This window comes from Jaculus jaculus, chromosome 20 (genome assembly GCF_020740685.1).
Source record: "Jaculus jaculus isolate mJacJac1 chromosome 20, mJacJac1.mat.Y.cur, whole genome shotgun sequence".
Lineage (NCBI taxonomy): Eukaryota > Metazoa > Chordata > Mammalia > Rodentia > Dipodidae > Jaculus > Jaculus jaculus.
The window spans coordinates 21,739,949-21,763,916 of record NC_059121.1 but is presented as its reverse complement, the minus strand read 5'-3'; the positions used below and the strand labels follow the sequence as shown (position 1 = coordinate 21,763,916).

At 44.8% G+C, this 23,968-nt stretch overlaps 1 protein-coding gene across 2 annotated transcripts in view; it reads right to left on the bottom strand.

The window, feature by feature from the left end:
* The window catches only part of Ankrd55 (ankyrin repeat domain 55), a 110,722-nt gene extending 87,763 nt beyond the window's left edge, over positions 1-22,959 (bottom strand). For both annotated transcript variants that reach the window (XM_004664928.2, XM_045139019.1), the window contains exon 1: positions 22,558-22,959. In XM_004664928.2, coding sequence (XP_004664985.2) covers positions 22,558-22,612 — 55 coding nt within the window. In that variant the 5' untranslated portion in view covers positions 22,613-22,959. The remainder of the gene's footprint in view (positions 1-22,557) is intronic.
* Positions 22,960-23,968: the final 1,009 nt, after the last annotated feature.

Genomic DNA, 23,968 nt, shown 5'->3' with positions numbered 1-23,968 from the left:
GCCTAAGTTGTTCCCCACCCCCCTTAGTTCTTTGATCTTTTGTTGGTATGAGTCCTAACCCTTTAGTTTGGTTTCTCTGTTCCAGTATTTCTGAGAAGTCAGTAATGATTTTTAACCAGTTCAACGAGTTACAGGATGAACTTGTGTGATTCACTTATTGATTGGAAGTGATTCACTCATGGCAGAGCTGCTTTTTTTTGAAGTGAGTGGTTGTCCACGATTGTTGTGCCTGGTTATAAAGCAGACTCACTTGTGCATTTGAACAGGGGGTGAGGGGTGTCCGGGTCAAATGCCACTTGTGTGCTCAGCTTGAGGACTCTGGAGCAAGCAAGATGACGTGGACATAGGGACAAGCTGTGCTTGTATTTAGCAGCTGTGTGACTGTGGAACACACCCTCGCTGGCCTTGGTTTCCTTGTCTTTAAAATGAAGGTGATGGGACATAGAGAGGTCTTAGCAGTTAAAGATGCTAGCCTGTGAAGCCTAAGGACCCAGGTTTGATTCCCCAGCATTCACGTTAGCCACATGCACAAGGTGGTGCACGTGTCTGGAGTTGGTTTGCAGAGGCTGGAGGCACTGATACATCCATTCTCTCACCCACCCCTGCTCTCTCTCTCATAAATAAATAAATAAATAAATAACCAAATATTAAAATGGAGGTGGCACTGACAACTATCTATCATAGAGGGTTGCTATGGGGGAGATGAGAAACACCCGGTGTTTAGTGAAAGCTGTACATATTTTGCTACTGCGACTTCTCCTTTAAAAATTTTTAGCTTATTTAGACAACATTGCAAATCCTGAGGCATGCAGAAGAAATGGCTGATGTTGATGATGCTAGTAAAAACTCTACAGTAGGTTATGATAAAGAAGACATACACTTATACATATCAGTGCATACATAGACCAAGAAGGCACAATACACGGGCCATCTGAAGCCTTCCCAGGAGCCTGGACTCTTTGCTAAGTTGGTCACAATACCCCAGGGTATAAGACACAGGGCCCAGACTTAAAGATATGCCTGGTATCTAGTTCTTTGTGATGCTGGGGTTGGCACCTTAGAAAGAAGATTCCCTCCCTTCTTCCCTCCATCTCTCCCTTCCTTCCTTCATGACTGAGTGCAATAAAATATGCACACACACTGGGGCGCTGCACTACTCAATAGAATGGGGAGCCCTAAACTCTTCCATCTCAAGAACTTAGTGACTAAACCAAGGACAACATATCTGAGTCCATGAAAGACCCGGATGAGCCCCAAGAAGTGACTGAAACTGTCTTTCTGTTGTGCAACATCCCCTCAACCAGCTGTTACACGCAATCTGGTCTTTCCCTGGGAAGTATCTCTGCTCTACCTTCAGCCTAAGGGCTCATGCCGCCACTGATTCTGTCCAGAGCACTTAGCAACATGGGACATAGAATGAAAAGATTCAGCATTTAGCATCATCCTCGCCAAGGCGACCAAGACAGGGCTGTGACCCGATTACAGCCCATAATGAAAACAAACACTTTGGGGCTGGAGAGACGGCTTAGCAGTTAAGGCGCTTGCCTGCAAAGCTTAAGGACCCTGGTTCAATTCTCCAGGCCCCAGGTCAGCCAGATGTGCAAGGGGGCACACGCATCTGCAGTTCATTTGCAGTGGCTGGAGGCCCTGGAGTTCCCATTCTCACTCAATCTCTCTCTCTCCCTCCCACTCTCTGTCTCAAATAAATAAATAAAAATTAAAAAGTCCTTTAAAATCTTGACAACAGTACCACCGCCCATGAACCTGGGCGCAGGGCTGATAGCTTCTGGGTGGAGAGACTGGCTGAGCAGCGGGGAGGTGTGAGAAAGGAGGGAAAGACTGAGCTGGGAGAAGAGAAGGAAATAGTTGAGAGCCTCGGACATCACATAAACTACCGAATCAAGCCACACCCCCAGAACAGCAGCACATGCCTAGAACATTGACAAGTGCTGATAAATCCCTTTATTTGCTCCAGTCAGTGCGTGTGATCTTGTGGGTTTGTTGGGTTTTCCTTTTAGTCGGCGAAAGAGCCCTGCTGACAGGGTTTAGCAGTGGCACATTAAGAAAGAAGTTACGGTTTTAGCTGGGCCCTTGGCTCTGTATGAATTAGTGGCATTTTAATAAGCTAAGAGGAAACTCTGGCTGCATTATCAATGGATTGTCTCCCAACCATACTGAAGGAGGGCTAGGTCCTTCCGCTCCTAACCATCAATGTCAGATTGAGATCTGTAGCCTCTGGAATAAATGGGTAAATATGGGGCCAGAGAAGATTTTGACAGTACCAGCGTAAGGCATCTCTGGACTTATTCGTGTCTCATGAGAAACTTAAGGGAACAGATGTGTTTGCTCTGGAGATTAACACCATGAGGTCACAACAGCAGTCTTCAGACATTGGGAGAGGTTTTAAAAAGAAAAACCATGGTAAATACACAAAACAAAAAGTTACCACTTTAGCCATTTTTTAAATTCATTCGCAAGCAGAGGGAGACAGAGAAGAGAGAGAGAGAGAGAGAGAGAAAGAAAGAGATGTGGGGAGGGGAGATGGACGCACTAGGGCCTCCAGCCACTGCAAACAAACTACAGATGCATTTGCCACTGTGCATCTGGCTTAACATGGTACTGGGGAATCAAACCCGGGTCATTAGGCTTTGCAGGCAAGCGTCTTAACCACTGAACCATCTCTCCAGCCCATTTTAGCCATTTTTTAAAATATATTTTTATTCACTTGAGGTGGGGGAATGGGCATGTCAGGGCCTCCAGCCACTGCAGACAAACTCCAGACACATGCCCTCCCTTGTGCATCTGGCTAACGTGGGTCCTGGGGAATTGAACTTGGGTCCTTTGGTTTTGCAAGCAAACGCCTTAACCGCTAAGCCATCCCTCCAGCCCACATCATTGGAATTTTGATAGTGGTTGTATTGAATCTGTAGTCTGCTTTGGGAAGCAATTGATGTCTTAATAGTATTATGTCTTCAAACTCTGGTACCTCAGGTGTTTTTTTTTTTTTTTTTGTGGTTGTTTATTGGAATCTCAATTCAGTTCAACAATGTAGTTTCCATGTACTCGTGATTTACTCTGACAACAGTTTAGATTGGCCATTTCTACACAACCTCTAAGGAAGTGCCTTCATTTCCTGTTTCAAAATCATTCTTTGGTTTAGTAGTAAAGAACCTCCCAGGCAAAAAGAATTCTGAAATTCATTCGAATAAGTCTTTTTCTTCCTTGGTTTGGTTCATTCCCTATTCTTTTTGCTGCTATATTAAATGCAAATGTTTTTCAAAGGGCTTTTATGCGATGTTTGGGGCTACATTGTTCAGTGAAGCTGCAACAGTTGTAAATGAGGGGGGGGAGAGAGGAAGAGAGAAAGAGAGAGAGAGAGGGAGGGAGAGAGTAATTGGCAGGGCTTTGTGAAAATGTCCCAGGACATCTGGAGGTAAGGAATATCCTGTTATTGAAGATGGCCAGTCTTGGCTAGCAGACCTTTCAGGAAACGTGCTTAGGAGAAATTCCGACCCAGAGGAAAGCACAAGAGATGGGGGAGACCAACAAGGCTAATTAGAATGAATTTGAGTTCTTTCGGCCTGGGACACACTACTAAGCCAAATAATGCGCCAGGAAATGAGCCGGCTTCCTGAGTGGTCATGTAGAAATGGCCAACCTGAACTGATCAGGACAAGTAGCCTTGGAGCAAGTAAGTAGAGAGAATTTTGGCAGAAATGATAAAAGATGATGAAGAAATAATAGTTGCAAAGAAAAGAATGGTGGATAGTCCTTATAGAGTCTAAAATGGAGACAGGAGCATCCAGAACGCTTAAATAAACAACTCACGCATACTCTCTTCTCTCATCTCTTATCTATCATCTGTCATCACACACTCGTCTTATGTTTATGTTGCCATTGAGCATGTTTTGACTGTGCCCTGACACTGTCTGAAAGTGGAACAGAGAGTCCTGGTAGGTGCAGAAAAGGAAAACCGAGCATGCGCGTCGTGAGAGAGAAACTGATGGTAGAGAAATGAAAGAGACATAAAGAAAAAGGGGGAAAGGAGTATGTGAAGAGATGCTGATTGTATTTTGTGCAAATACACACACACACACACACACACACACACACACACACACACACACGATGAAATGCCTGAAAAGCAAGTTGAAGCGGGGCGGGCTTATTTCGGCTCACAGTATCAGAGTGTTCGGCCCCTCGTAGCAGGGGGGGGTATGGGGAAGCAGAGAGGTTCACATCACCTCGGTTAGGTAGCAAGGAAAAGGGACAGAACTTGTTTGGAAGAGTCGAATCTAGGGCTGGAGACATGGCTTACCCATTAAGGCACATGCCTGCAAAGCCTAAGGACCCATGTTCAATTCCCCAGGACCCATGTAAACCAGATGCACATTTCTTTCTCTCTCATAAACACATTAAAAATAAAATAAAATAAAGCCAAATCTTTTGGATAGTATCCCGAGCTTTCTATGTCTTCCAAATTCTTTAAAATGAATTGATATCTGTTCATGCTCATCAGAGTTAATTAACCAAGCTATTTTTCCCTTAAATGTTGAGAATGGCGTGTGTGGCTCACTACACGCGGAGCGTTAGCGTACTGAAGGACGGCACCAGAGCGGTATGGTTCCATCATTGTCACGATGGTTTGCAAGACCTTCTCTGGGGTTCCCTGGTTTCGATATTAAATGTCTCCTTAAGATGCTCTTGTGTTGCGGGCTTGCCCGCCCCAGTGGGTCGGGGTACTGTGGGAGGCTCTGAGAACTTTAGGAGGTAGGTTCTACCTGGAGAACATCATCCCTAGGGGTGTGTCCTTGGGGTATCTTGTTCCTGATTCCTTCCTGTCCCTTTTCCTTGCTACCTAACCGATGTGATGTGAACGTCTCTGCTTCCCCATACCTTCCCTGCCACGAGGGGCTGAACGCTCTGATAGTGTGAGCCGAAATAAACCCGCCCCCCTTCAACTTGCTTTTTAGGTATTTCATCATAGCTATGCAAAATTAAAAACTAATACAATTAAAATTAAAAATTAAAATTAAAAACTAATACAACAGGAAAAAAACAACTTGATATATGGTAGTATTGTGGAAAAAAAACACACAAAAATGTATTGGTTGTCAAATTCTGATTTGGGGGCTGGAGAGATGGCTCAGCAGTTTAAAGGTGCTTGCTTGCAAAGCCTGATGGCCTGAGTTTGATTTCCTAGTGCCCACATAAAGCCAGGTGCACAAAGTGGTGCATGCATCTGGAGTTTACTTACAGTGGCAGGAGATCCTGGAGCTCCAATACTCATTCCCTTTCTGTCTTCCCCCCCATATATCAATGACAATAAAATTTCTGGTCTTTGTAAATATTGTAGTAGACAGAAAAAGGTAAGTAATTTAAATTACTACTTCATACTTATTTATTTCTTTATGAGAGAAAAATAGATAGGCAGGGAGAGAGAAGGAGAGAGAGAATAGGCACACCAATGCCTCCAGCCACTGCAAATGAACTCTTGCACCATTTTGCATATCTGGCTTACACAGGACCTGGAGAATTGAACCTGGGTTCTTAGGTTTTGCAGGCAAGTGCCTTAACCACTGAGCCATCTCTCTAGCCCTTAAATTAGTAGTTTAAAAAAACTGTATTCATTTATTTGAGAGGGAGAGAGAGACAGAGACAGAGAGAGGAAGAGGCAGATAACAAGAGATGGGTGCACCAGGGCCTTTAGCCACCGCAAATGAACTCTAGATGCACGTGCCCATCTTGTGTATCTGGCTTATGTGGGTTCCATAGAATTGAATTAGGTCCTTAGGCTTCACAGGTAAGCACCTTAACTGCTAAGCCATCTCTCCAGCCCAGAATCACTAATTTTTTTTTCAATCTAAAAAACTGGAAGAACAGGTAGACATTTTGGAAATCATCTCTATTTTTCATGAGCCCCATGCTAAGTGGTTTCTGGATGTATCATAACTTGTCTGACAAGTCTCAGGGCCTCATGTGGACCCTGGGCTTCAGGTATGTTAGCAAGGTATGGATGATCAAGTTTCTCAGATTTTACACACAGGTGGGGTCCTTTCCCAGAGCTCCAAACGTGGCTGTGCTGCTGGGCCACTGCAGAGTTCTCTGGAAAGCCCTTGACCGCACCCATGACCACACCCATCTTTTGTTGAAGGTGCCTAGAAGTCAGCTTGACATGTGCTCTGCATGAACTGTGCCCCTTCTGTGCAAGGGCCAAGTCAGCGTAAGAGCATGTTGAATATTGCCGTTTCAAGTTCATGCCAGATGATTGGCAAGACTTTCTTAGGTGGGTTCTATTCTGAGGATCCCTGGGTGACTGAATGCATCCCAGGGTCACCCAGGAAGTTGGGATTCATTTTCGGGGCAACTCTAGAGGGCTCTGTAGATCTTATTAGATTGTTCGCTGGGGGAATTGACTGCCCCCTGAGGGACTTAAATGTACCTGGTCATCTCACTTATTCAGCATCTATGATAGACTGGCAAAAGTGTGGGCACAAAGGAGGATCTGTCCTTTAGAATAACATGACCTAGTGGGAAGGCAAATTGAATTACGTTGAATTGTGTGGGACAGAAAAGAAATCACATTCCTGGGAAAACCCAGAATGTGCTATCCATCCTTAAGAAAATGAGCCCTTTATATTACAGGAAGTGCCAAGTTTACATTATACCCTGACAACAGCTCCATGTGACAACATTGCCACCCACTGGTGATGTAGAATCCCTGCGGCCCTCCACCTGGGCTTTGAACCAGGAAGGTGCCAGTTCTGCTGAGGAAAATTAAGAGCCAGTCTGGGGGCTGGAGAGGTGAGATGGCTTAGCAGTTAAGGCGCTTGCCTGCAAAGCCAAAGGATCCAGGTTCCATTCCCCAGGACCCACGTAAGCCAGATGCACAAGGTGGCGCGTGTGTCTGGAGTTTGTTTGCAGCGGCTGGAAGCCCTGGCGTGCCCGTTCTCTAGCTGCCTCTCTCTTTCTCTGCCTCAAATAAATAAATAAAAATAAAATTTAGGAAAAGAGCCAGTCTGAGGCTCTGCCCACGCAGGAGCAAGTTTGACTGTATCCCTGGCAGCGAAACAAAACCAGTCTTGTGTGACTTTGATCAACAAAGCATATGGCACAGGCATATGAATGCAATGTAGATAAATGATAGGCGTGTGGGCTCTAGGACCCAGTTTCGAGTGAATCCTGGCATTGCCACTTACCTATTGACTAGGAGACCTTAGACCAAGTACCTCGTCTCTCTGTGCCCATGCACTTTTCAAGTGTGATAAGGATGGAGCCTCTCTCATAGTTCTGAGGGAGAGGTGATTAGATTCACGAAAGGTGCTGAAAGCTTCACCTGACAGTATGTGTTGATGTTGTGATGACAGTGACCGTGACTGGCGGGGGGGTGATAATCGTCACTGCCGTCACTCACGTCTCTACTTCCACATAGACAGGATAGGCACCGGGGTCTTCCTTCCCTGGGGATGCCTTACTGACTGTAGAAATTTTGCGAGCCAAGATAATGTGTAGTTTTTCATTTTCTCCTGCAGTCCCTCAGGGGGCCTTGCCCATGACTTTAACAATGTTTGGTAAAGTGACAGTTCACATCCAAAGAAGTTTATTGCTAACATTAAAAAAAATATTTTAACGAAGTAATTTGCCTCTTTCTCTCAAGTAAATAAGTAAATACATAAATTTAAGAAGGATTGAACTAGGTAGTTTTGGAAACTGATAAGTAGACCAAGTATTCTTTCAACCATCCTCCTCCAACCCCTTAACTTTATTCTGAATTAACTCTATGACTATTCTTACCCTTTTACTTTTTGGAAGTGACAGGCGAGAGAACCAGGGATTTGGTATTTGGGGACTCTGTGAAGGTCCACTCTGAGATGTGGACAAAGAAGCAGGGCGTGGCTCATCTGCCAAGGAGCAGACTCTGTTAAACTTGGCAGTTGCTAGTCATCAGGGAAATGCAGATTAAAACTACATTGAGATTCCATCTCACTCCTGTCAGATTGGCCACCATCATGAAAACAAATGATCATAAATGTTGACAGAGATGTGGAAAAAGAGGAACCCTTCTATACTGCTGGTGGGAATGCAATCTGGTCCAGCCATTGTGGAAAACAGTGTGGAGGTTCCTAAAACAGCTAAAGATTGATCTATCATATGACCCAGCTATAGCACTCCTAGGCATATATCCGAGGATTCATCTCATTTCCTTAGAAGTACGTGCTCAACCATGTTTATTGCTGCTCAATTTATAATAGCTGGGAAATGGAACCAGCCTAGATGTCCCTCAACTGATGAGTGGATAATGAAGATGTGGCACATTTATACAATGGAGTTCTACTCAGCGGTAAAGAAAAATGAAGTTATGAAATTTGCAGAAAAATGGATGGCCCTGGAAAGGATTATACTAAGTGAGGTAACCCAGGCCCAGAAAGCCAAGCGCCACATGTTCTCTCTCATATGTGGATCTTAGCTACAGATGATTGGGCTTCTGCGTGAGAAGGAAAATACTTAGTAGCAGAGGCCAGTAAGTTAAAAAGGAGACATAAAGGGTAGAGAAAGGAAGGGAGGAGGATCCTTAATAGGTTGATATTGCATATATGTAATTACAATGATTGTAATGGGGAGGTAATATGATGGAGAATGGAATTTCAAATGGGAAAGTGTGGGGGTGGGGAGGGAGGGAATTACCATGGGATATATTTTATAATCATGGAAAATGTTAATAAAAATTTAAAAAAAAAACTTGGCAGTTGCTTTCAAATTTGGGGGAAACTGAAGAGTTTGGGATTGTTTGCTGTAAGCCCAGAACTAACTTGTGTGTCTTACATAAGATTTTAGTGTGGAAGTGGGAGAGACTGCCTTGTGAGCTCGTAAGCTCCACCACTGCCCTTGCTTCAGCACGTTCTCACCAAGCTTATCTTGCTGGTTTTTTTTTTTTAATTGTTTTTTTTTTTTGGTAATTTTTATTTATTTATTTGAAAGTAACAGACCAAGAGAGAAAGAGGGAGATAGATAGAGAGAAAATGGGCACGCCAGGGCCTCAACCACTGCATACTAACTCCAGATGCGTGCACCCCCTTGTGCATCTGGCTTACGTGGGTGCTGGGGAACTGAGTCTCGAACCAGGGTCCTTAGGCTTCACAGGCAAACCCTTAACTGATAAGCCATCTCTCCAGCCCTTATCTTGCTGATCTGATTTAAAAAAATTTTTGGGTGTGTGCTGGAGTTAGAGCTTAGGGGTTCAGGCTCTTCCCTGAAAAGCCTAAGGACCCAGGATCAATTCCCCAGATCCCATGTAAGCCAGATGCACAAGGTGATGCATGGGTCTGGAGTTTGTTTGTAGTGGCTAGAGACCCTGGAGTGCCCATTCTCTCTCTCTCTCTCATAAAAAAATTAATTACATGTGTATGTACGTGTGTGTATGGGTGTGTGGGTAGGTGCCCACGTGTACGGTCACATGTACATGAAGGCAGAGGTTGATGTTCCTCAATCGCCCTCCTCTTTATGGACGGGAGCAGGGTCTCTCACTTGACCCCAGATCGCTCTGATGTGATGAGTCTTGCTAACCCCTTGTCCTAGAGATCCCCTCTCTCCATCTCCAAAGGTTTGGCATTACGGGCAGGCCAGCGCAGCTGGGGATTTGAACTCATGTCCTCAAACATGTGTGGCAAGCACTTTATCCACTGAACCACCTCTCTAACTCCACTGAGTGTGCTCTGGAAGAGACCCTTGCATTGAGTAGAATGCGGATCCCCTAAGTTTCCTTTTCTGATTGATATGTTAGGCGTCTACCTAAAATACGTGGAGAGCCAAATTATGAATCACTTGTTGGACATGAACAATGACACGGGCGTGGACAGTCTTGGAGAAGGGTGCTCTCCTGAAGATGCTGTGCAAGTCACTGGGATGGTTCGAATGTGGAGTGCCCCCCTATATCCTCAGGTGCTTCTGATTAAGCCTTGTATTTAATCCCCAGTGGGTGGAGCCTTTGGGGTGTGTGTCACCGCGCCCAGGCTTGGAGGTTTCTATGTCCAGACTCTGCCTGTTCATAGCTCACTGTACTGCTTCCTCCCTGCTGATATGACAAGATGCGGTGCCCAGCTGTCTGCTCCTGCTGAACCTTCCCCACCACGGTTAAACTTCCGTTTGTGACGGTAAGCCAAAACAAACCCTTTCCTCCCATAAGCTGCTTCTGGTTGAGTGTTTTGCCCCAGCGATGAGAAGGTAACTACTGTTTTTGTTTTCCTTTGTCACTGTAACAAAGTACCTGACAAAAGCAACTGCCGGTGGTGGGCGGAACATTCAGGAGCTAGGACAGTGGCCTCGGGTCTGCAGCTTGAAGCTTGGGGTGGCACCTGACAGCGGGGCCAGGCCAATTGACCAAGCTAGTGATGCAAATCCCAAATTTCCCACGCTCCGTGTTCCTTCTGGGGATTGAAATGTCATTACAGACGCCGAGGAAAGGGACTGGAATCTCCCTCCGAGGCCCAGTATGAGTCTAGCTCACACTGGTGTCGTCATCAGATCTCTCGTCCCTGCCTCATCTCCCCACCTCGTGTCCCTCCCCTGGATGAATCTCTCCTTCCACAAGGGACTTCACTGCGATTACTAGTGTTTGTACTCACTGCAGCGAAAGTATACTTCGTATATTAGCCCACAGTTGGAAGCAAAACTGTAGAGAGTTGATCATGCCAAGCACGGAGTTTAAAGCTTGCGGCCGTAGCATAAAGGTTCTACATCATTACTATATCTATGTCTATATCTATATCTATATCTATATCTATATCTATATCTATATCTATATCTATATCTATATCTATATCTATATCTATACCTATGTCTATGTCTATATCTATATCTATATCTATATCTATACCTATGTCTATGTCTATGTCTATGTCTATATCTATATCTATATCTATATCTATATCTATACCTATGTCTATGTCTATGTCTATATCTATATCTATCTATATCTATCTATATCTATATCTATCTATGTCTATGTCTATGTCTATGTCTATGTCTATGTCTATGTCTATGTCTATGTCTATATCTACATCTACATCTACATCTACATCTACATCTACATCTACATCTACACCTATACCTATACCTATATCTATATCTATGTCTATGTCTATAACTATATCTATACCTATACCTATACTTATGTCTACGTCTACGTCTACGTCTACGCCTACGCCTACGCCTATGCCTACGTCTACGTCTACGTCTATACCTATGTCTATGTCTATGTCTATGTCTATATCTATATCTATATCTATATCTATGTCTATGTCTATGTCTATGTCTATGTCTATATCTAGATCTACATCTACATCTACATCTACATCTACATCTACATCTACATCTACATCTACATCTACATCTATATCTATATCTATATCTATATCTATATTTATATCATCTATATCTATACCTATACATACACATACACACACACACACACACACACACACACACACACACACATATGTAGTTTTTGTTTTTGTTGTTGTTTTTATTTATTTATTTGAGAGCGACAGGCACAGAGAGAAAGACAGATAGAGGGAGAGAGAGAGAATGGGCGCGCCAGGGCCTCCAGCCTCTGCAAACGAACTCCAGACGCATGCGCCCCCTTGTGCATCTGGCTAACGTGGGACCTGGGGAACCGAGCCTCGAACCGGGGTCCTTAGGCTTCACAGGCAAGCGCTTAACCGCTAAGCCATCTCTCCAGCCCTTGTTTTTGTTTTTGAGACAGGGCTTCACTATGCATCCCAGGCTGACCTGGAACTTACTATATAGCACAGGCTGGCTTCAAACTCACAGTCCTCCTGCTTCAGACTCCCAAGTGCTAGGATTACAGGCATAAGCCGCCGTGCCCAGCTTACAGCATGTTATAATTATTGTTCTCTTTTATCCTTGGTTATTGTTGGTATCCCTTGCTGTACCCACTTTATAAACTAAACCTGGTCAGAGGTGTGCATGCGCATGTAGGAGGAAACAGCATGTACAAGGACGCCAAGATTCTGGGGTTCCATTGAGCACCTGCAGCCAACACCCTAGGGAGCAGGAAGGGCCACTGCATCAGTCCATCAGGCAGTCAGAGGGAATTAACTACGAAACCCACAGGATGTATACAATCTAATCTCAGCAAATTTCTAAAATATAAAAGTGGGGCTGGAGAGATGACTCAGTGCTTAAGGCGCCTGCCTGTAAAAGCCTAACAACCCAGGTTCAATTCCCCAGCACCCACGTAAAACCAGATGCACAAAGTGATGCATGCATTGGAAGTTTGTTTGCAGAGGCTGGAGGCCTTGGTGTACCCACTCTCTCCACACCCTCACCTCTCCTTGCAAATAAATAAATTAATAAAATATTCTTTAAAAGTATAAAAGTAAGCCGGGCGTGGTGGTGCATGCCTTTAATCCCAGCACTCGGGAGGCAGAGGTAGGAGGATCGCTATGAGTTTGAGGGCACCCTGAGACTACATAGTGAATTCCAGGTCAGCCTGAGCCAGAGTGAGACCCTACCTCTTACCTCGAAAAACCAAAATAAATAAATAAATAAATAAAAATAAAAGTATAAAAGTAGATTAAATAATATAACTCATTACAATAAAAACTCAGAAATAATACATTACAGTATTCATGATACAAATGAGAAAGACTATTGAACATTATTGGGGGATATATCAGAAGAGTTGAATTTATAGGAACATACACTTTATTCTGAGAGAGGAAGACCAAATTGTAGAAGGAAATGTTAATTGTTACCAGCTCCATTTATGTTTAATATCATTTCAGTCAAGTTTCTAAAATTTGTGGGAAGAAGTTGCTAATTTTCCTTTGTAAAAATAAATGGATAACTATATGTTTTAATGAAGAAAAATGTATATTTTAGTATTTGCATATCTATATTTAAAATCATTTTGAAAGGGTGGGTCAGGGTCTGGTTCCTTTTCAGAAATCGGGAACTATATGGCTAAAGTGAGGGGAATATACATTATTTTTATATATTAAAAGCGGAGCTGGGGAAATGGCTTAGCAGTTAAGGCATTTGCCTGCAAAGCCTAAGGACTCTGGTTCAGTTCCCCAGGACCCACCCAAGCCAGATGCATAAGGGGGCGCATGTGTCTGGAGTTCATTTGCAATGGCTGGAGGCCCTGACATGCCCATTCTCTTTCTCTCTATCTGCCTCTCTTGCGCTCTCACTCTCTCTCAAAATAAATAAATAGATAAATAAATAAATAAATAAATTTTTTTCAAGGGCATGACTATGTTACCATCTCAAGAGCAAAAACAAACATTGTCAGGGCAGCATAGAAACAAGAGTGCTGGGTGACAGCCACACGGAAGGTTGAAGCCACGAGCGAGGTGAACTTCCGAGAAGAGGGAAGCTTGCTATTCAGAAGGCATTTTTGACTCGGAGAGAGAAGACCAGGGCTAGAACAGGAATGCCTGACACCCCAAGGTCTGTGGGCTCCCCTGGAAGATTGAGTTCCTTCTGCTGTGGGTTTCTGCTTCTTCTAAGTGGAAAGGGGAGCTCTGTTGTGAACCTATTACAGAGGAAGAGATGGTTTTGAAGAAAGGGAGGTGAGGGCGGGAGAGATGGCTTAGTGGTTAAGGGCTTGCCTGTGAAGCCTAAGGACCCCGGTTCGAGGCTCCATTCCCCAGGACCCATGTTAGCCAGATGCACAAGGGGGCGCATGCATCTGGAGTTCGTTTGCAGTGGCTGGAGGCCCTTGTGTGCCCATTCTCTCTCTCTCTCTCTCTCTCTTTGCCTCTTTCTCTCTCTGTCGCTCTGAAATAAATAAATAAAAATAAATATAAACAAGAAAGGGAGGTGATTCCCCATGACCTGGGGAGAGGGTTTGCTCAAATGACCTTAGGTAAGTCCCTGGTAGGTCACTAGCACTGTTGAAGTCGTTACTATGGGCCAGCCTGCCTCCAGGCAGTTAGCATGCATTATTACCTTATCAAATCTTTCTAAAAAGCTTACAAGGCTATGACAGCAATCCTTATAACTGCCTGTAACCCACACCAGCACTTTCTGTGTGAACCAGGTTCAGTTCCAGGTAGGTTGCACGTATTAATCAAGTCAGTCTTCACTTACGAGGTGAGGAAAACAAGGAACAGAGATGTTAAATAACTCGTCACACAGTGGGGCGCACCGCTGGAATTGGAGCCTTTGGTTTAGTCCCAGGAGCCCTACAGTCCACGGCACCCTGCCAGGGGGAACCCCTCTATTTTCCAGTCCTTACATGTAAAGAAGGAGGGTGTGGCCTCGAACTCACAGCGATCCTTCTACCTCTGCCTCCCGAGTGCTGGGATTTAAAGACGTGCGCCACCACACCCGGCTTTATTTTATTTTATTTTGTTTTGTTTTATTTTATTTTATTTTATTTTTATCTGCTGCTGTTTCTTGAGGACTTGTTGACTGCATCAGAACTCTGAACTGCCTCTGGTGGTGGTGAGGGGGGCATAAACTTGTTCCTACACAGAACAAATGGACCAAGTTAGGAGGATGATCAGAAAGGGCCCTCAGAGGCTTCTGTGATGGAAGCCAAACCCTGGGCCTTGCAACTCCCTGGTTCCCACCACATCAGCTGCACAGGTCACATTCCAGAACCATCTCACCCTTTGAGTCCCGCTGCCTCTCCCCTGCTCCGAGGACTAGCCAATTCTTTTGTTCCTCAGGCAGGCTGCCTTGGAAACCAACCACTGGCACCCTGGAAGGGGTCAGGCTGTCTCGGGGGAGCTGACATCTCTTTTGCCTTTAGTCCTTGCACAGAGATTCCCCAGGCCTGGGCTCAGTTCCAGTAAACGACAGAGGGAATCAGGGAATCTCAGCTAAGAACTCTAGCTGCCTCATCTTTTCTCTTCCTTGTCATGGAAGAAAGGCTTGATAAACTAGAATAGAGAAAGAGTAACTTGTGAGGAGACACGGGGGGACTCGAAGTCTGGGTTCATGTGGCAGCTTTGCCCCTTACCCTGGGTGACTTGAGCAAGCCTTACAACCTTCACACAAACCAAAACTGGAGTCTTACCCAGTCTGAGGTTGTGGAAAGGACTGAGTGAGGTCACCGGAATGTAGAGCTTGCCACAGTGGCTGGTAATGAACCAAGGTGAGTTTTCCTTGTAACTATTAATACAAGTGGAGAGTCTTGGCTGGGCTGTTGCAGTTGGGACACCATGCACTATGGATAACAATAGAACCATCTTGGTCCTAGAACAGGCTGAGACTAAGAGAGGTAACAGATCGCAACTGTTTGCCCCCAGGTAGGGTCTCACTCTGTAGCTCAGGCTGACCTGGAATTCACTGTGTAGTCTTAGGCTGGCCTCGAACTCACGGTGATCCTCCTACCTCTACCTCACCATTGATGGGATTAAAGGCATCATCCACCACAGCTGACCCCTTTTCCTTTTTAAAAAAAATTTTTTTTGGTTTATTTTTATTTATTTATTTGAGAGCGACAGAGAGAGAAAGAGGCAGAGAGAGAGAGAGAGAGAAAGAGAGAGAATGAGAGAGAGAATGGGAGCGCCAGGGCCTCCAGCCACTGCAAACGAACTCCAGATGCTTGTGCCCCCTTGTGCATCTGGCTAACATGGGTTCTGGGGCCTCGAACCAGGGTCCTTAGGCTTCACCGGCAAGGGCTTAACCTCTAAGCCATCTCTCCGGCACCCCCTCTTCCTTCTTAACCAAAAGAAGAGAAAGGTTGAGCACCTCCTCAGAGAACACCAGTACAAAGATTAATCCAGTGGATTTGCGTTTGCTCAGCTGCATTGTCAGCCTGAAAACCAGTTTCGGGATTCTCTGCGGTCGGGTTTTATTGCTGACTCCCATTCAAAGCCCTGACAGAGCCCACATCAGCCCCTTTCCTTCCTGTCTCCTCTGCCAATCTGTCCCTCACTCTTGTCCTACAACCCCTTTCGAATGTGCTTATCCCACTTCTGAAGATGCCTGGGTTGTTATCCTGCCATTTTAACTTTGCTTTTCCAGCAAAGTACGAATCTGCTTAGCATTCTCATTTAAAACGAGAACCAGCACATCTGTGTGGGGAAGCTAGGAGAAAAAAAAAAAAATCTAAAAACATGAGATGGAGAGATGGCTCAGCAGTTAAAGGCCCTTGCCTACAAAACCTGATGGCCTGGGTTTGGCTCCCCGGTACCCAGTTAAGCCAGATGCACAAAGTGGCCCAAGCATCTTGAACTCGTTTGCAGTTGCTGGAGGCCCTGGTGGGCACATAGTCTCTCTTTTGCTGTCTGCTTCATTCTGTCTCTCTCCCTCTCTAATAAATACATAAAATATGTTTTTAAGTTTCTTTATTTGCAAGGAGAGAGAAAGAGAGAGAGAGAGAGAGAGAGAGAGAGAGAGAGAGAGAGAGAGGGAGAGAAGAAAGACACAGAGAGAGAAAGGGCACACCAGAGTCTTTAGCCACTGCAAGTGAACTCCAGATGCATGTGCCACCTGATGCATCTGACTTACATGGGTCCTGGGGAATTGAACCTGGATCCTTTGGATTCACAGGCAAACACCTTAACCACTAAGCCATTTCTCCAGTCCTAAAACTATCTTTTTAATCTAAAAGCACAGTGGGATAACAGCTTGATTGTGAACAAAAGTGTTTATTAATTTGATGTGCATGTGTGTGTGTGTGTGCAGACATGTTCACACATGCATGTGGAGGCCAGAGGTTGATGTCAGGTGATCCATTTATTCTACCTCCAGTGTGCTGGGGTCACAAGCTGACCACCACGCTTGGAAATCTGAACTCTGGGTCATCATGCTTTACACAGCAAGCCCTTTTCTGACTAAGCCATCTCCTCAGCCCCAGATCAATTTGATTTTCTTTAAAACTAGTTTTATTTATTTATAAGGAGGGGGGGGAGAAGAGGGAGGGAATGAATGGGTGCATCAGAGCCTCCAACCACTGTAAACCAACTCCAGATGCATGGGCCACTTTGTGCATCTGTCTTTACATGGATGCTGGGGAACTGAACCCAGGTCAGGCATTATGCTTTGCAGGCAGGGTGCCCTCACTGCTGAGTCATCTCTCAAGCTTCCACGCCTTAATTTTTCATTCAATGTTATAGTTGTTCAAGAAAGAAGAAGAAGACAGAAGAAACATGTAGTTTGAAGCCACACTGAGTTAGACTGGGATCTTAGCTTTGCCATATTACTTTGTGGCCATGCTGAGTAAGCCATGTACTTTCTGAACGTCTGTGAAAAATGAGATAATAATAATAATAATACTGGGGTTGATGTTAGGAGTCTGTGAGTTAGTCTAAATATTATTCTTAGCATAAGAGGTTGGCTCCACTGACTGCCCAGTAGTCACTAACTCTTCTCATTATGTTTTTTTTTTTAAATGTTTATGTTTTTTCTTTATTTTAGAGAGAGAGAATTGGACACGCCAGAGCCTCAGCCACTGCAATCGACCTCCAGACACTTGCACCACTTAGTGGGCATGTATGACCTTGCGTTTGCCTCACCTTTGTGCTTCTGGCTCATGTGGGATCTGGAGAGTCAAACACCCGTCCTGAGACTTCGCAGGCAAGTGTCTTAACCAGAAAGCCATCTCTCCAGCCCCCTCATCACGGTTTATGGTTTTCTGTGTACAAAACTTGCTCAGAGTTGGCATTAAATAGATGTCCCTGCCCTTGTATGCCAACTTTCCTTGTAGCTTGAATGAAAGTGGATTTTTTTTTTTTTAACCAGAAATCTTGTCGTGAGGTTATATGCTTCCAAAGACTTAACTTCCCATTTCATATAGTGGATTGAGTGGTAGACCTAAAGATATGTTCATGTCCTGACTCCTAGAACTTGTGACTCTGGATTTATAGACCCACCGGGGGAAAAAAAAAAAGAAGAATACAGGAAGAGCTAGGGTTAAACCAAAGTTCCTGAGGTGTTTACCCTGATGTGCTTCGGGCAGAGGCGTGTGAGATGTGCATACAGCCTAAGCACGTGCACATGGTACAGAGGGAGGAAGAGAGAGGAGTGATGGGGCCATGGGTCTCTGAAACTGGAAGGAGAGAGAATGGTTCTTCCCCAAATGTTCTAGAAGAAGCACACTACTGCTGACATCTTGTCTTTCGCCTTCTGGCCTGAACAACTTCGAGGGAGTACCTTCCTGTTATTTTTAGGCTGGTGGTGATTTGCTACGGCAGCCCTGTGACATTAGAACCCTGTACTAACGTGGGCAGAAAGACCCCTAGCTTTCCCTCCCATTCTCCTGGCAATGACTTTACTCCCCAAGGAGGAGGTGTGAGGAGATGGTGGTCTTCTGGGTGCCAGAAAAACACTGCCCACACTCGCTCGACCCATTTCCTCACAGAAGTGGCCTGGGGTCCTCACTCTTCACTACATAGAGTCCTGAGAGAGACCCCAGGGGGGCCAGCTTGGTTCTCTCTCAGGCCCGAAATTCCTTCAGATTCAGCAAACTTTTTCTTATTTTTTCTATTTATTTATTTACTTATTAGAGGGAGGGAGAGAGTGAAAATGGGTGCGCCAGGGCCTCTAGCCACTGCAGTTGGACTCCAGATGCAGGCGCCACCATGTGCAACTGGGCTACGTGGGACCTGGAGAATCGAACCTGGGTCCTTAGGCTTGGCAGGCAAGTGCCTTAGCCGCTAAGCCAGCTCTCCAGCCCTCAGCAAACCTTTTCTTCTCACAACTTTGTGGCAGTGCTGGAGATGCAAATCCCTTCCGTTATGTAACATGTCGACTTGAGCGGGAACCTGGGTGTTCTGTAGTGAATGGTTTTACTACGGCTCTTTTCCTGCGTGTGGGCTTTGAGAGGAGAAAGACAGCCAGGAGGGGCACGTGGGACCAGAGAGCTGTTGCTATGGTGAGAGCCGAAAGCACAAGACAGGGGAAAGAGAACGCTGCTGAGCTGCTTCTCCTCCCTCCTAAGTGTATGGAGCAAGCCAGAGCCTGGGTCAGTCCCATAACCTGATCCTAAAGCACCCCAGTGACCCTGTGGATATACAAGATCATCCACAGAGGACCAGAAAGGAGATGGAAGCTAGAAGAGGCCGATCAGCCGGTCCATGCTCAGGCAGCCACGGAGGGCTGACATATGACTTGGGCAAACATCCACCTGTCAGCAGGACCCTGGTGGGTGGATGTCTTGATACTTCTAGCTAAAGAGAAATGCAGAAAAGTGCAGTGGGAAGGGTCGACCTTGTTAGGACCGGGTAGGTCATCCTGCATCAACATTGCAATCCCATTCTGGAGACAACCATGAGCCCAGTTCTAGCCTTTACACACCCTGAGCATAAGGCCAGAGATTCCCCATAAGCAGGGAGTTTCCAACTGTCCTGTGGTCTGGGTAGAGCACACCCAGGTCTTGATGCCTTCTGCTAGTGACTCATGGAGTGAGATTATTAACACGGCTGCCCTGGAACCCCACTGCCTTAGTTAATCCACTTGCCATGTTGGTGGAGAGGATAAGCTGAAGACCTGGTTTTCAATTTTTCTTCAAACTGGAACATTCTGGTATCCTGGGGGGGGGGGGGGCGGGCGGCCTTTGCCAGGCCATACGACATGTCTATCAAATTGGAATCTCCATGGTTGCTATCAAGGCCCCAGTATGTCCAAAATCCCTCCAGCCAATTCCTTGAGTGGTCAAGTTCTAGAACCACTGGCCAGCCTGACATGTAAGCCTCTTCCAGAAGCAATGTCTCTCTCGACATCTGCCTGCGGCCCTGTACCACTGGCTCTGGAAGAGCCTCCAGCAGCTTTTCCAGAAAGCATCATTTTCCCCGTGGTCTACCGAACTACGCAATCCTTGAAATCTATTACGCTTTTAAAACGCACAATCTTCTGTGCATTTAAGAAACAGGAAAGGGCTGGAGAGATGGCTCAGTCGTTAAAGGTGCTTTCTCACAAAGCCTGATGGCCTGGGTTTGATTCCCTAGGCCCCACATAAAGCCAAATGCACAAAGTGGCTCGTGAATGGAGCTCTTTTGCAGTGGCAGGAGGCCCTGGCATGCCCAAATTCATTCACTCATTCATTCATTCATTCTGTCTCTCTCAAATAAAAATAATAAAAAAGCTTTAAAAAAAAGAAATAGGAGCTGAGCTTGGTGGCGTACACCTTTAATTCCAGCACTTGGGAGGTAGGGGGTAGGAGGATCACTGTGAGTTCAAAACCATCCTGGGACTACAGGATTGAGTGTCAAGTCAGCCTGGGCTGGAGTGAGACCCTATCTCAGAAACAAAAAAAGAAAGAAAAGAAAAAGAAAGCAAGAAAGAAAAAGAAATATCAAGGATTAATAGGCTACTATAAGTATCCAAGTATCGTTTTGTTAATTATCACTCCAGAGAAAGCTCTGAACAGTACTCTAGGGTTCTGAATAAAATAAGTAGTGGCCCAGTAGTCACTAAGCTCCCTCTTGACCCAATGACTACTAAGTTGAACCTGGAGACTCAGAGGTAAGTAATCTTTTGCTCTTGAGTGATTCCCAGCCCAAGGTGGTAATGATAACAGCAGCAGTCACAGACTGAACACATTTATTGCACATCAGACAATGGGGCAGTTACTTCCTATATGTTATTTTAGGTATTCAACAGTCACCCAGCTCTAGAGTAGTATTATTTTCTTCACTTTACTGCAGAGGCCACGAAGGCCCAGAGCAGTTAGGTATCTTGCCACAATCACACAGCTAACCAAGTGGCCAACTGGCCGTTCTGAGCTATGCCAGTAAGATTTAAAAGCACTGCTAATTCCATCATGTCAGCACCTCCAGAAAGAAAGGGGTGAGAAATGTAAGGAAAGTAATGAGAGGGTTCATATTTATGGGGAGAATCTGGCTGAGGGTGGAGGAATTGCTCCCATAGAGGGCGTGTAAAACTAAATATTCCTTGGGAAGCAAAGGTAGGAGGATCGCTGGGAGTTTGAGGCTATATAATGAATTCCAGGTCAGCCTAGGCTAGAGTGAGACCCTACCTCGAAAAACTAAAATAAAGAAATATTCTGAATTGATGTTTTACCTATGTTTTGAACTTACTATTCCTGTTAGAAGATGTCCTGTTGGGAGAGATGACTTTGTTTCAAAGGGCTGGTTCCTCTGCAATTAGCCCTTATTCCTTCAAGTTCATCCTCAAAACTAAATAAATCCATTGTGCCTCTCTCTGATTACATGGCTCACAGTGGGGTGTATGTGTGTGTGTGTGTGTGTGTGTGTTTTAAGCCAGTGTGAGAGCTTTGGTTGTAAGCAGATTTTTTTTCTTTTTCTTTTTTACTTTTGCTGGTTGCCTTCAGTGGTACAAAATGCACAGAGAGAAAAGTGGGTGGGTGGAGATGTACTAGACCTCTTTCCTATGGTGTGTGTACCAGGATGCAATATGAACTAGCAGGTTCCAGAGGCATACACACACACACACACACACACACACACACACACACACACACACAGTTCAAAATGAATAGAGATCAGAAGACAACACTCTCTACCTGTGCACATTAGCTAGCTTGGAACTCTCAATTCTAAGTTATCATTTGAGAATCCCATGGGACTAGAGAATCATCTGGCCAGGCAGCCAGATGTAGACCCAGGGGAAGCAAACACCAGCCTTAAGCAGAAAAGGGAAAAAGAAAGGAGAAATGTATTTTCATAATGAGGTTTTTACAAGCCACCATTTCATGCGGTAACCAAAACAAGTGAAATCACTAGAGGAACGCACGGTGCTGAAGAATCTTAACGTAGTAGAAAACAGGAGGGTTTTGTTTTAATATTCGAAAGCTACTTTTGACATTTAAAGAATGGAAGCTTCCTGTCCATGCATAGATGAATGTATAATCTATACAGATTCCAAACACAGGTAGTGCCCACACTGCATATGCAAAAATGTGCATGCCTAGATGGCCAGGCTGTGGACTTGCTTATTATCATAAGTGTAAGTTCATTTTACAGCAGACTCGACATCTAGAAAATTCCTTCCATTTTGGAAATGATGTATGAGAAAGATAATCCTCTGTCATTGTGAATAATAATGTAGCACTAAGTCACTGCACAATTGTGAATGAGATATGATGTCAGGCAGACATATATATGGGCAACGTCTCTCTTGCTCTCTCTGAAGGGAAGTCTGAGCCACTTGTGAAGCCATAGCAATGAAATATTGGATTTACAGACTGAAAAAGACACACAGGATATATTCTTTGTGTATTACTGCCTCTAATATATATTTTCTAAAAAAAAAAAAACCCACAAAACAGAATAAAGATGATTGCAGTTAAAGTAACCAATGCGCTTTAAGCTCAATTTTAACATTTATGGGAGTAGAAATACTTCAACAAGGCAGGAAGCCATAAGCTTATTTTTTTCCAAAAGCTTATCAAATTTGAAGTGAACATTCAGAAAAGATTTGTCTTCTAGGTTTGTTTCCACTTCCTACACACACACACACACACACACACACACACACACACACACACACACGCATGCACACACACACATATACACGCCTCCTTACAACTGTACATCTCTTCTGTTGGACAAACAATGCTCAGAGCCCAAAGGACAGATTTTTAAAGCAGAATTTTACCTTTTTGCTGATCAAACACAGAAGAGGCGTTGAAATCCATGTTAGCCTGTCTCATCGTTTACCATCTGCAGGTTGCTGTGAAGGCCACTGACGGACAAGGGGAGACAGCCTTCCCGTAGGGACACCTGTGAGGTGGGGGTCACTGTCACAGCCCCATTCAGCATCCTCTCTCGTGTGTATTACATACCCTCCAACCCCAAACAGAGGGACAAAACAGCCCAAGCCTTCACAAACAGCGCTGCTAGGGTGCTTGCTTTGGATCGGGGCCAGGGCAGCGCTGCAGGTCAGGAAGCTTCGGCAGCTTTGGAAGGGCGCTTTAGACCCGGGGAGATCTCAATGGGCAAGTGAGGATTCACAGGACCACACGGAGCATGTGCGAAACTGCCAATGCAGATCGCTGTTCACTGTGCTCTTGGGGGAGTGAGAACTGCATTTAAGGTCATGTGAGCAGAGTGCCACCTCGACGGTAAAAATCATAGCAGGACGCTGCGGGCCAGGTGCCCTGTGGAGTCATTATGCGCTTTTGCCACTCTGTCTCGTCATCGGGCTTCTCTCCTGACTGGGAGGCTGGAGTGAGGGGTGGGGGGATGGTGGCATTTGACAGCTGCGTTTCAAGGCTCAAGTGTATTGTGTGAAGTGTCCCCAAACCTGAAAAATGTATCACGTGAGAGTTGGCTGAATAAATGGTAGGAACCTGCTATTCTAGGTTTAAAAACCTGAGGGAAATAAGCCTCTACACATGTCTCGGGAGGGGATGGCACTGGTCTGCTGCAAAATGGAACATCTTACGCATTTCATTCGCATTTTTATTGGAACTGCAGGCAGTTCTGTAAATCTAAATGCTTGTACTTATTCCTCTCACGAAATTGCAAGTACAATAGGAGATTTGTGACTTCTTTCTTATTAATCTCTGCAGTGGGGGGGTGGGCTTATCATAACAAGTATCAATTATTTTATATTTATAATAAAACTCTTATTGTTCAATTCAAATAAGCCAAGCTCGACATTACAACTCCAAGAAGTCTTTTGGCTATGCATCCAAAAGGCATATAGTAGATGCTATCATAAATGTTACCGGTAATAGTAAAACTGCTGTCTTTTTAACGGTATGAGTGTGGACATAAATGTGTGAAACACTTTATCTGCATAAAGCTACGTTTCTTTTGGGGGGAGGTGGTGGGATTGAACCCAGGGCTTCATATATGATAGGACGTGCTCCTCCACCTTGCTACATTCCTACCACCTACGTTTATTTTTGACCTGGAATGATTTGATTTAGACTTTTGGGTCCTTCTATAAAAGAATTCTCTTCTTATCCCTTATCTCATATATTCTAGGTGTGCATCATTTATTTCCCACTGGTCTCACTGAACAATACTGTTGCTTGCTGTACAAAACTGCCACACTCAAT